The following is a 13820-nucleotide window of genomic DNA, read 5'->3' as shown; positions in this document are numbered from 1 at the left end:
AAATCTCTGTTTCAAAAATAACATCATTATCAGTGAGTCCTATTGCAATATATGACACAATTTAAAAAAATGTATCCCTGGACATATTGAAATATTTTCAGATGAAACAGTTTTAGGTTTGCTTCAAAATAATCCAAGGAGCAGAGGGATTAGAGAAGGTGAGTGAATGGGATGAAGGGGAAACAAGATTTACCATGTGCTGTTGACAGCTGCCAAAGCTGGGTGTTGGGTATGGGCAGTAAGGGCCTAGGGCATGGGAGGAGGGGTAATTATAGTATTCTACTTTTGGTTATGGGAATTCCAAACATATACTGAAGTTTAAAACAAACAAAAACAAAAAACATCTCAAATTAAGGGGAACTGGGTGCTGGTTTGGGTTCTAATTTGCTGTATGTGTCAGGTATTCACTTAAATTTCATTAGGCCCTCTATTTTCCCATCTGTAAAATGAAGTCTTGATGACTGTGAATACTGAATTATTTCTAAGCACAATAGACCCTTCTTATCCACAGGGGATATGTCCCAAGACCCCCAGTGGACGCCTGAAACTGTAGATAGTACCAAACCCTATGTATACTATGTTTTTTTCCCCATACAGTTTAATTTATAAATTAGGCATAGTATGAGAATATCTGAATTGCCAGCATCACTATTCTCGTGCTTTGGGGCCATTATTAAGTAAAATAAGGGTTCCTTGAACACAAGCACTGAGATAGTCAGAGACAGCTACTAAGTGACTAACAGGCAGGGTATACTGCACAAAGGGACGATTCGTTTCAGAGTAGAACAGTGCAAAATTTCATCACACTACTCAGAAGGGTGTGCAATTTAAAACTTATGAATTTTTTATATCTAGAATTTTCCATTTAATATTTTTGGACTGCGGTTGACTACAGGCAACTAAAACTATGGAAAGTGAAACCTCAGATAAGGGAGGAAAGGGAGGACTACTGCATTTGAGCAATTGGCTATAACTGGAATCATGCAGTTTTTAAAATAATTTGCTTTTAAATAAGATATAATTGATGGTATCCTCTTAAATTTCACAGTTTGTTTTCCGTGAGTATGGTTCAGACTTAAGATAGAATAAAACCTCACTTCTAAATTTCAGCAAAGTGTTCTCTCAACATTTCTTCTAATACTCTTAAAAATATTTTACTTCAATTTGCTTAGTTTAACACTAAGCAAATTCATTAATATATCTAGTATAAATTAAGGCAAAATAGATTGCTTTCCAGAAACTTTAATAATTAAACACACTGCATACAATATTGTATTTCCTACCATATGTATAGCACAGTTTACCACATATTTTAGATATCTGCTAGTCTATTTTTTAAATGATGCAATGAAAGTATTCAGTAACATGACTTTTGAAAAGAAAAAACTTTTAGCTAGATGTTTTTACCAAGTTATGATTTAATATTTATCAGATGTGTAAATATACAAACATGATAGCAATTTTAAAAACTTGTGAATAGTTGGCCTTACAAAATTACAACACACTGTAAATAAATCCCTCCCACATTTTATACAAACTACATGATTTTGATATACAAAGATTCTGTTTTTATTACACTGACAATATACAACCAAGACTATTTACAATGCAAAAAGTATATAAACCACAATTTAACATTCTGCTACTGGCAGCCACTATAGTTTAGGAGGTAGCTTTAATTAAACGAAATGAACAGAAGCCACATTTCCCAACTTGTGTTCTAAAAATAATTTACATAAGATAAAAATTCATTATATGCACATTATATACAGTTTAATTTTTAAACTGCAGTCTAGCTTAATGTCTTTTAGTATCTCCTGAACAACTAATATGGCAGTGGGTTTGCTACTGATTTAGCATATTGTTCAAAACACATATTGAACCTTTATAACTTTAAGACTCCACGTAGTGAACATGTCAGAAGTCCATAGGTGAGAATCAAGTACAATTTTTGATTTTTAAAGATACACGCCTAAGCTTTATGCCTTTTATTTTCTCCTTAGTGACATATTTGGCTTGTCAGGCCTAAGCTTTATGCCTTTTTTTTGCCTTAGTGACATATTTGGCTTGTCTCACAAGAACACCGTTCCTGAGCTGTTGCACAGGCTCTTGTAAATCAAAGTAAGGGGGAAAATGTATGGCAGCTTCCATATAATAGTATAGGTTCAGGAGAATCCAGCTCACTAATAAATGTAAGTGCTTTGTGTCATAATTACTCCCAATTTCTTCCAACTAAATGAAATCACTGGCCACAATTTACTTTCTGTATAATTTAAACTATAGGTAGATCACAGACCAACAAAACTGGAAAATACTGATAGCTCCAAGGATATTAGGACGTGTTTTATCAATGAGAACATTACACGGAGCCATCGAATCCCTCAGATACTTTTAAAGTCCCATGTAAGTAGTTTAGCCAAATCTACTAATTCACACAGCAATGAGCCCTTTACTTTTTCCTAATAGTGTGATCACAAAACACTGAAGAAAAAATTACTGTGATTGAAACAAAGCAGTGTATAATGACTGAAAACAAATGTGTTCGGTTATTCTTTTAAAATCTAACAGTTGTTAATATTGTTTTAAAAACATCTTCAGGTTTTAGATTTAAATCTCTTAAACAATCTCTATTATGTCAGAGATGGATTAGACAATGCCAGACGATGATGCCTACATGCACTCTCAGAGTCCTATCTGGGAAACAATCCCTTTTTTTGGCCCTGCAGTAAGTTGTCCTGAGATTAATGATGAAACATTAGGTAAAATTAGCAAGACTTTTTCTTCAATTATACAAAATCACCATTTAAAATATTCTTAAAAAAATATTAACAGCTGTTCTTTATCTTGTGCTTAATTCAGAAATAGGTATAAATTTGCTTCTTGTGGATCAGAAAAACCTAACGCTATATTGCTATGATATACATAGAATCTTTTTCAAGTTATACATTTGTTTCAAATAGACTACACATTGCTTGGACACTGCATTTTTTCATCCATTGATAGTTTAGGCACTTGTTCTTTGCAAAGGTCTGGTTTAAGAAATAAACTGCCGCCTTTCTCCTTCTTCTAAGTGACACCAGGCAGTGATCACAGAAGTGCTTCCCAGATGAGAGATCAGACTAGGGTTCATTCTATAAACACTGTGATTTGGGTTGATGGGGGAAACAGTCACAAACACACTGATTCAGTCTTTAACTCTTGGGAGATTGTAAGCATAGCGCACCAAAGGGAATCCTCGACTCTGATAGAAGCAGGCTCGTCCACAGGCCTGCACCTGGTCAGAACTGTCCGAGACAAAGGAATCTTCTTCATCTGCGTAGTCAGAATGGGCAGACTGCGTGCCACAGTCGGACCAATAGCCGTCCGGTCTTTGGCAAGAACCCACTGCCAAGGCAGGACAGCTGTGTGATTTTATTAAGTGTTTGCATGACACTGGCTTGGTCAACAGAAAGGATTCACAGCAGTCACACACAGTCAGGTTACCCTGCAAGTGTGAGTACATGCCGCAGTCATAGTAGAAATCCTGTTCCACACAACCAGCTTGGCTGCTGACGGAAACCGACACGGATCCGTTTTTCTTGGTAATATGTCGCTTCAGTAACTTCCAGTCTTCTTTAAACTTTGGGTTGAAGAAGACATACAGGACTGGATTCAGGCAAGCAGGCAATGGGAAAAATATCAGAGTAACAGACTTCATTATTTCGGGGCTGATAGAGATGGCAGTGATCAATGGCGCAAACGAGAAAAAGGCTACGGGGCAGAAAAAGATGCAGTTGGTGAAGATGAGCCAGGCAACATGCTTAATCATGCTAGAATGTGAGTTCTCTGAAAGGTCTTCTTTTTCCAAGTTGCAGTAGAGTTTAGTGTAGATGATGGCCATTAATAAAAATGCTAGTGAGTTTAACAGCACTAAGGTTACGGTAAATCCCAATGATGGGGTCTCTCCTGTGGGAAATGGCAAGCACAGAGGTGATGCAGAATATTCCCCTCCGTGGAAAAGGGGAAAACAGCCTGCTACGGCCGCACCCAGAAGAGCAAACAGGGCAGCAATCCGGAACTGTCTGAGATGATTGCTTTTCCCATTTTTCATTATATCTTTTGCAGATAAGCTTCTTTCGACGGCCGCTAACATTAGTAAAAATATGGCACTCTCTGAGGAGAAAACGGCAAGAAACCCAGCTATTTTGCAGCCACTGCCAATCTCCCACCAAATGCCAAATTCGGCAAATCGGCCCCAGGACACAGCATCCAGGAAAGTTAAGATGCCGGTATAGGCTCCCATGAATAAGTTAGATACAGAAATCAAGCCTATGAACAGTTTGGAGGAAGGCAGTGATGTACAAGATGCAAATGTTGTTAAAATGACAAGCAGGTTGAAAAGCAATGCAACCAAGAAAATGAACCACACAGTAAGACGGATCATCCAGCTTCCCAGTAAATGTTCACAGGGCTTAAAAGCACCTAGAATGAAAGAGAGAAAAGACAACTTATAAAAGACCATATTCCATATGATATGGCTTGAGAGAGAAACTAGAATAATTAATCTACTACAAATTGAACTGATCCCAATTGAAAAGATTACCGTTTCTTTGATATTTTAGTCATTGGACTGGGCTATTTAAAAATGTATTTTAATATGTTATTTTAATATATATTTATTTCATTTCTTTTATTAACTATTGGGCAAACCATACAATGATATTTAAAAGAAAATTTTCACTTTTTCTTATACCTAAGTTAATATACATAGCACAGTGTCTAGTACCTGAAAGGTACTTCATAAACTGAGGGCTTGCAATCAGATATACTAGAGTTTGAGGTTGGGGTTCATAACTTGCTGCTCTTACTTGAGAGGGCAACTTAAACCTCTAAGAATTTCATTTTCTCACTTGTGGATAATAACACCTATTTCACAGCGTTGTGTAGCGTAAGTAAAATTACATACACAAGGTACTTAAGCGGGCTACTGGGTACATAGTTGTACTTCAGTAAATGTCAGGTCCTTTCCTTCTTCCTTCCTAGTTCCTAATATACTTTATACTAATTGTATATTATATGTATGTGTAATACATATATTTTTTACACATTTCTTATAGCTTTCAAAAGCAATCTGATGAAGCAGGTTAAGATAGGTATAATTATCCCCATTTTTCATCCAGAGAAACTGAGATTTCAAAGTGTTTGGTTGACCTGACAGAGGTCATTCAGACAGTATGAGAGCCAAATCAATGTTACACTAGTTAACACCAATGTTAACTAGTAATGTAAAACTATGTCCAATAAAACCCTACATAACAAACTAGGATTGCAAGAACTAATTTAGTAGCTGAGCTGTATGTTCTAGCAACTGACTGGCATGCTAATTATGTCCCAAATGACAACTGTTTTATTTAAAAGTTAGAGAAAACAGGGAGATCAGCTCGGTGCTTTGTGTCCACCTAGAGGGGTGGGATAGGGAGGGTGGGAGGGAGACGCAAGAGGGAGGAGATATGGGGATATATGTTTATGTATAGCTGATACACTTTGTTATACAGCAGAAACTAACACAACATTGTAAAGCAATTATACTCCAATACAGATGTTAAAAAAAGATAATAATATTTAAAAAATAAAAGTTAGTGAAGAAAAACAGAATTTTGTCTACAGAGCATAAGAAAACTATGTACTGCAACTGCCCAAAAGACACGTTCTAATTTATGTTTCTGGATTGTCCTGAAGTTTGATACATCCCATAAAGCAACTTAATCACTGAGATATTCACAGACCTAACAAACCAGCTCTGCACCATTTATATGGATCTCACTCAAGAAACTTAAAAAAAAATTTTTTTTTTCTAATTAATTTTTTTATTGCCCCGTCAGGGAAGTGTTAAGAGGAACCTTTCACCTTTATCTCTGTATCTGAACTCTTCCTTCTGCAAGGAACAAGGAGTAGCTAATCCGACCTGGGAGAACAGGACACCCTTTGGAAAGTGTCTGATTAGTGGGTGGAATTACTTTCCTTCAAAAGCCTGGGAAGCTGGCTCCACCCAGTCTGTCTTTGGAAACCTGCTGCTTCCTCGAGTTTTAAAAGAAGGTTCCTGCTCTCCTCCACTTCCTGCTTCTGTGTCAGCACATGGCTGTCTCTGTGTTACTACAAGTGAGTGGAGTGGAGGAAGCAGACCTGCACTTCACTCCTATTGCCACCTGGGGAGATGAGCTCAGACCAACTTTCCTTCTGGTTGACCCCCAAGGTTTAAAATCAGTGTGGAAGAAATGGAATCTCTGCATATTCAAGTTTACACTCCCCTTTAATAAAGACGTTCCCTTCCTTATGTACATTCTCCAACACAAGAACCCCAGCAGGGCAAGTGACCTCTTAATTTCTACCAGTCAATACAGAAACTAAATAACTGCATAGACATAAATGATTCTTGTTAATCCCATTCACTCAGCTGATCACTTTAAGATTATTCTCTATACCAGGCACTGTGCTAAGTATTAAAAGAACACATACACAGCCTCTGAGGAAGCTCACAATTCAGTAGTAATCATTAAAGAATCCATAATATTTACGATTCTGAGTTATAAAATTAATGTCCAGATCATCCTGTGTGATCATATTAAAGAGGAATCTACTTCATAGCACACAATTTAGCCATTATTTAAATTTTTCTTTAACAGTAAAATTCTAAATCCATCTTCTCTGATAGATTAGGCAGAATACAGTCATGACCAATACGTGGTGTCAATTTAATAACTTTCCCAAGTCTACTGAAGTTCAATGAAATAAAACAGAAAGAAATGTAATGGCAACCCGCTTGTTGCAACTAGACAAAGCCCGCACACGGCAACGAAGACCCAACGCAGGCAAAATAAACAAACAAATAAATAAATTTTTTAAAAGTAATGGCAAGGTTTCATTAAAAAAAAAAAAAAAAAAGGATAACACCAAAAATCCTTACAGACCAGTAAGAACTGGACCTAGGGTTAAAGTTCCATGAAGAAAGAGCCTCTCCATCCTCAACGTGCATAACTCTCGTCTGGGGAGCTTGTTAACACAAAGATTCTGAGTCACTGGGTCTGGGCCTGAGATTCTGCAAGAGATGGCTAAGCTCCTTGTATACAGACCACACGTTGAGTCAGGCCTTATGAAACCATCTAGTCGCACTCCTGTCACAGAAATCACATCTATCCCTGGAAGTTTTAGGTATATTTGCCTAGTGTTCGTTTAAAGCGAGAAACTGCAGCCAAATGTGTTAGGCTTACCTGTCGAGGGTGTACAGTGGATAATGATTTGACTGTGCTCCTCCTTTTCAGCACTGCTGGTGACAACTGCTAGGTCAGTGGGACCTGAATATATAACACAAACTGTTTAATTCAAGGTTCAGGCAGTTCAAAAGACCCATCTTTTCCTGCAGTCTTCTCTCTTGTACATGATGTAAGTTCAGCTTGCACCAGGCTTAATAACATATTAAAGATGTCAGGAACACAGTACACAAAAGCCATTTTTCTCCACAGATTTCACATTGATCCTTTGCAAACTGATTACAATAACAGAGACTTTGATTAATGCTGTGTTCTGTTTTCAAAAGTTCATGCACTTGCCTTTATCCTTTGCCACACTGTGATCTTGGAGGCTGTTATCTTCTGTGCTTGAATGTGCATAAGAGTCACAACCCCAAAATGCACAACACTGATAAGCATATGGTACAGATAAAGACCTGAAAAAAATGGCAAAATCTATACTGAAATACCAACTTCACAGACATGCTTTTGTTCTGTAAAAAGTAAATACTTTAAGCTGGTCATTATCCGCTCTGGACTTAGTTTCCTCATCTGTTAAAAAGCTCTGGTATCAGATGACACCATGAGTTTCTCCATTTATATAAGGTATGCTTTTAAAAACAATTTGAATCAAGACATCTTTAAAATTTAATAGCAATACTGCAATTTAAAGTAAAATCTTATCAGACTCCTTTCATAAATGAATTAACCACACCCAATTTATCATATGAAACTGGTAGTTTCATTTAAAATTAATGTCCCAGGTCATCTGTGGCTTTACACCATTAAATGAATTCACTTTGTTCATATAAGTATAATGAAAATATTTATTCTCTTCTCCCATAATAATATTCCCAAACCCTCTCTCTACTATATCTAGTAAGGTCCCCTCTCTAACTCTAATATCTCTGTAAAGTATTATCACATTGTGTCAACTTCCTGTAGGTTCACATGTGCTTTCTGCCATCTTGTTGCAAATGACAAATCCCACTATATACAAAACCATTCTGATGAAGGGCTAGATTATCTCTTTGACCAGCAACGTGGTCTGCAATTCATGTCCTCAACAACTATGGACTAATGCTCATGTTCTATTTTTTTCCAAGTTTGTGAGGACTGAGGTTGAAAATACTCTTAAATGACAGCCTCCCAGAAAATCTGGGAACCACAGCAAAAAAAAAAAAAAACCCAGGACACTCTATAATCTGGAGGTTTACCAAAACTTCCACAAAAAAGAAAAATAAGCAAAAACACACCTGAGATTAACAAAGTCTTTTGCTGCTAAGGCTTCTTTCAGCTTGAAGTTGCCCACAAGTTTCAGCTGATTTAGTCCATTTAGGCCTTCCGTTGGAAATGAAGTTAATTCATTGAAACTTATATCTCTAAAATGTGAATAAGACTTCAAATTAACTCCTAAGACACAAATCTGTACGTGCATTAACATCACAAGTCTCAGAGCTCTAAGAGGAAGTTTAGGTGTGCGAAAACCATTTCAGAAGCTGCCACTACATCATAGCAGGTTAGCATTTATACAAGGGAACACTAAAAAGAGAAAATGATTTGGGTAGCACAATGCTAAAACACAAGTTTCTGCAGACTATTCACTACTTTCATGATATTGCTGCATGAAACTTACAGGTTAGTTATTGACCCAAGCTTGGCAAAAGCTCTGTCGTGAATTTCATGGATCAGGTTTCTACTCAGATCTCTGCAATTATAAAAATAAAGTGTTACTCTTTTGAAATAAATTCCAAATGCAGACTACACTTTAGAATCTGCTGTAGTCACAATATCCCTGATAAGATAACAAAGATCTTTAATCTTGTTCAACAACATTTTTAATGTTTATGTTAAAGTCCTTCCCTTCACAGCCAAATATTTCTTGGAATGTGTTCCAGGGAGCAGTAATTCTAACTGGCATCTGTTTCAAACAGTTGTGAATTTTCTCCACCTTATCATTCTGATACTAGTTCAGAAATATAAATGATATGATATAACTTCTGGTCCTATTAACTAGGTGAGGAAAAGCACAGCTCCTGACAAAGCTGAAAATAAAAACAGGCTTCAGGTTATTTGCCTTCTCAAAGGTTAGTGATAAGGCCATGAGGGAAGACAAATAATCAATATGCAAACAAGAGCATTCCAGAAGGGCTTCAGATATCATTCTTTCCCCGAGCAGGAAATAAAAACCATATCAACACCAGAGCCATACACTATATTCAGGAACACACCCTGAGGAATTCTGATATTACAGAATTAATAAAACATAGAAATAATCTGCAACCACACTTACACGGAGCCTTAATGGAAATTTAAAGATAGGTTAAATTCATTCCATGACACATCTCCTGGATAACAGGAAAATTCGACAGACTTGGTTCCAAATCATGAAAAGGCCAGCTAGCTTTTCATTGTTGTCACTTATCAGCGCTCTAGAAGTGATGGCAGCTGGGAGCCAGTCCCCTTCCCCACTACTGCCCAGACCCACAGGAAGCCTGTTAGCAACAAGGAAAGGTCCAGCAATCCAACTACCAATAAAGTATTTCTCTAGTAGACGCATGTTTAATTTCTTAATGGGGATCTACTGGAAAACATGATTTTAATATATGTAATTACACTTCACTGTCAATGTTTCAAATTCTTTTCTGTATAAAAAAAAATTGTTCCCTATTTAGTGTATTGCGTCTTCTGCATTGCATGAAGGCCGTGACATGGTTTGTCTGTATTCCCAAGTGCTTAATAGAGTACCAGGCACAAATATGCACTCAAATACAAATCACTTTTTAAATGAGTGCTTCTACTGCATATTAGCTGTGTTTGCCATGATAGGTACCCCAGTGCAGGGGTCAGCAAACTTTTTCTGTAGAGGGCCAGATAGTAAATATCCTTCACCTCTGGGGGTCACACGGTCTCTACTGCAACTATTTGACTATGCCATAGTATGGTGAAAGCAGCTTTAGGCAATTCTTAAACAAAAAGTCAGGGCTGTGTTCTAATAAAACTTAATTTACAGAAACAGGAGGCACGCTGGATCTGACCCACAGGCTACAGTTTGCCCACTCAGCCCCTAACAAACTGACAAACTTCATTATTATGACTTGAAAACACACAAGGTGTGTTTCTCAAGCTATACACGTTATACTTTTTCACTCACAAATGGGCAATCTCATAAATTAGCAATCTCATAAATTAACTAAGGTGAAAAAATGCTGAAAGGAAATTATTTATGAAGTACCATGTGGTAAAGTTTGAAAAACAATATTTATGCATAATAAATTCTATATTTAAGTATATCTACTAACATGGGAATTATAATGATACATTAATTTACAGTTTAACAAAAATTTTATTTCTCTCTAATAATCACAGAGGAACTTACAGAATCCTTAGGGATGTCAGGCCTTGAAAAGTATCTTCCTTTATTTGGTGGATCTGATTACGTTGCAAAGAACTAAAAAAAGAATAAGAATTAAAGATAAAAGAAAGAGAAAAAAAGCAAGAAAATATTTTCTATTTTGAAAAATAACATTTCTTAATTAAACTTTTTCTAAGTTTAAACATTCATTCATGAGTAACATTAATTGATCTTGCTGAAAGTAAAAGGAACTGTTGTTTCCTCGTCTAGAAGATGAAAGGGTTAGACTAATTGGTATTTCACCCAAAATTACACTGAGAGTTAAGGTACACTATCTAAATTCCTCACCAACTCCACACAGGAGTGACAGCAGGAAGACAACATAGTGAGAAAGGACCCAAGACGCAACCATACCAAGTACCACAGAAGGAAGGTCAGAGGAAGGAGGAGATAAAACATGGGAGTATAAGTTCCTCCCTTTCCTGACCTCTCAGTCAACTCCCACCAGAGCTGTCCTGTATAGCTACACTGTAGATATCCACATCTGGACCAGTTTTTTGTTTGTTTGGTTTTTCATATACACCACCCTCCTCCCATACCATCTCATAGAATGCCTGATAGACAGGTGCCCGATAAATGCTGGTCACATGAACACACTTGGTACCATTGGACATTTATTCATAGGAACACCTGATTATGTGAATTTCTAAGATCTTAATATGAAAGCCATTTATTTACAATAGGAAAGGCTCAATGAATTAACAATAGACCATAGAAAAAAGAGTAAGTCAAAGACCAACTTACATTTCTTCCAGAGCATGGCAACCATTAAAGCTGGGAAGGTCTTTTATATTGTTGTAAGATAAGTCCCTTAAAATAACGGAAATTAACAAATTAATTTTATCTTATCAGAATACTACATTATGAGAGCTGTACTCAGAAGCACTGAAAGCAGTGCTAAGATCTGTAATAAAGAAATACGGCTAAACAACAAAAGCAACTTTTTTTTTTTTACCCAAGACACATAAGCTTTCTAGAGCACCTACCTCAGTGACAGAACAGGCTTAAGACTGGCAAACTTCAAGTACATAATGTTGAGTATAGACAATATAAAATATATTTTAAAACATTAAGAATATACAATAAATATGAAAAATACAGTGCAGAAAATATATAAAAATTATGTCCAAATGGTAGAGTTACGAGTTTTTTAATTCATATTTTTATAATATTGTTTATACCATAAATAATTTCTATGTTGTTATTGAATTTAAAAGCTGTAAGAGGAGTGTTATATGTACTCACATTTTAAAAAATATTTATAGTAAATAAAAAATTGGGACTAGTTAACTCTGTTAATCCCATGCAGTGTTTCCTCAGTGTTATCATTGTGTTTGATACTCCATGACACCATTTAACTACTTGCTTGATCAGTCAGTCATTTATTTTGTTACTATCTCTTGCCACTGAATACTTGTTAACAACTTAGTAACTTAATTATTTGTTCTTGTGACAACTTTACATCCTTTATTTACTTTTAATTTCCAGGGCAGCTTAGAGATTTTGGAAAGCTCCATGCTTAATTGGTTCCTGATCCAAGAAAGACTGGGGCTCTTACTTGGGTTATGGATGAAAGAGCAGCATACAGACAGCTAACTCCCCTGGGGCAACTAGAATAAGGATGAGGAGTCAGGATAAAAAAAGAAATCAAGGAAGCGGGATACTAAAATTCCTGCTCATTTCCATGAAGGGAACCAATAAGAAATAATTATACCTTAATGTCACCTAATGAAAAGAGTTCATTAAAAATAAAACTCAACATGTGTGAAGTACATAAAACAAAGAAAGGCAGGAGAAGGGAAGAAGAATCCAACTTACAAAGTCCTAAGCATCTTCTGTTCTTGGCACAAATTACTGGATATGCTGCTTATCTTTGTACCGGTCAAGGTCCTATGGAAAAACATGGTCTAAGAAATGATTCAAGTTGAGATGGTAAACAAAATTCTATTCTCATATAGAAACATACATGCTCACATACTTGCATATGGACTAGAGTCTATGTGTCCCACTGCCTAACTACTCCCTAAAGTAAGGCACGTGGGAAGAAGAATGAACCCTTAATACCCATATTATTTTCATAGTAATGCAGAAGAGCTTGTGACACGAGAAGTTAATATTGTCCAGATGATAAGCTTGAGTTCTCATGTGGACCAACAGAAAAAAATGAATCCGTAGTCACAGCCTGACCACAAGTTCTGCAAGTTCTGTCACCCTCTCATACCCAAAACATTTGAAACCAGGATAGCATCCTGCCCCGCAAACCATGTTTCTATCTTTTCTTTCAATCAACCTGACTCAATGTTCTGAAACTTTCTTTTAATCCCTGTATGATCAGGCCACTCAAGATGGCTGTTCTCTTGCTCTCTGTATAGCCCCTGCCTGACCAGGGCCTGCTTTACCTACACCCTACTCACATGACTGACCTTCCTGCATACTTGCCCCAGACCCCAGCTAGTGATAGTTCTTATCAAAGGGTGGTGAGAGGCATGCCCCTCTGCTGGTTTCCCTGGTAACTAATTAGCCAACCTGATGTCAATTCCTATAACTGGCAATCTCCCCTTCCCCCCACCCCGGGAGCGAAGACTGCTGCCATGTCCTGCCTTCTGTGTGCCAGCGGGGTGTTGCTCCAGGACCTTGCTTCAGACATGTAAGCTCCCCCATCCATTAAACCACTGCTGTCTCTGTTGCTGACTCTGGGCTCTTTCTTCGGTCATGAAGCTGGACAAGTGCAGGTCTTATAGACCTGAGGGGTGCAGCCCAGCAATCCCCTCCCTTTCTACCTCCCCATCTGCAGTCAGTCACCAGTTCCTGTTCTTCCGTCTTCTGTAGGTCTCAGCATCTGACCCTCTCCATTTTTTCTGCTACTAGGCAGATCAAGGGTGAAATGATGCAGAGAGGGGTAGAGGAATCTCAGGCCACATGGAGGAACTCCAGTGATGGATCGAAGACACAGAACTCTCATGGTTAAATGTGTTCATTTAGCCAAGTGGAGTATTCCCATGGCCCCCTCACCATTCTACCTCTAGTCTCTCTTCTTACCCTCCTCACGCCTCCTCCTCCAACATTTTCAACACCTCCAAACTGCCGTAAGAGTAGACTTTAAACTCCTTAGCTCAATGCTTCCCAACTTTTCTTACATC

The 13820-nt window shown here is 37.3% G+C and overlaps 1 protein-coding gene across 6 annotated transcripts in view; it reads right to left on the bottom strand.

Moving 5' to 3' along the window:
• Positions 1–1398: 1398 nt before the first annotated feature.
• The window catches only part of LGR4 (leucine rich repeat containing G protein-coupled receptor 4), a 109597-nt gene continuing 97175 nt past the window's right edge, over positions 1399–13820 (bottom strand). For 5 of the 6 annotated variants that reach the window (XM_027115146.1, XM_027115142.1, XM_027115143.1 and 2 more), the window contains 8 exons: positions 12499–12570; positions 11425–11490; positions 10645–10716; positions 8902–8973; positions 8522–8647; positions 7587–7702; positions 7248–7331; positions 1399–4461 (listed from right to left, as the gene is read on the bottom strand). In XM_027115146.1, the coding sequence (XP_026970947.1) occupies positions 3185–4461; positions 7248–7331; positions 7587–7702; positions 8522–8647; positions 8902–8973; positions 10645–10716; positions 11425–11490; positions 12499–12570 (1885 nt within the window). In that variant the 3' untranslated portion in view covers positions 1399–3184. The remainder of the gene's footprint in view (positions 4462–7247; positions 7332–7586; positions 7703–8521; positions 8648–8901; positions 8974–10644; positions 10717–11424; positions 11491–12498; positions 12571–13820) is intronic. The other variant, XM_027115144.1, reaches the window with a different exon arrangement.

This window comes from Aethalodelphis obliquidens, unplaced genomic scaffold (assembly GCF_003676395.1).
Source record: "Aethalodelphis obliquidens isolate GAN/ISIS:26980383/991018 unplaced genomic scaffold, ASM367639v1 scaffold14, whole genome shotgun sequence".
Lineage (NCBI taxonomy): Eukaryota > Metazoa > Chordata > Mammalia > Artiodactyla > Delphinidae > Aethalodelphis > Aethalodelphis obliquidens.
The sequence above is the reverse complement of the archived record's forward strand: the minus strand, read 5'-3'. Positions and strand labels throughout refer to the sequence as shown.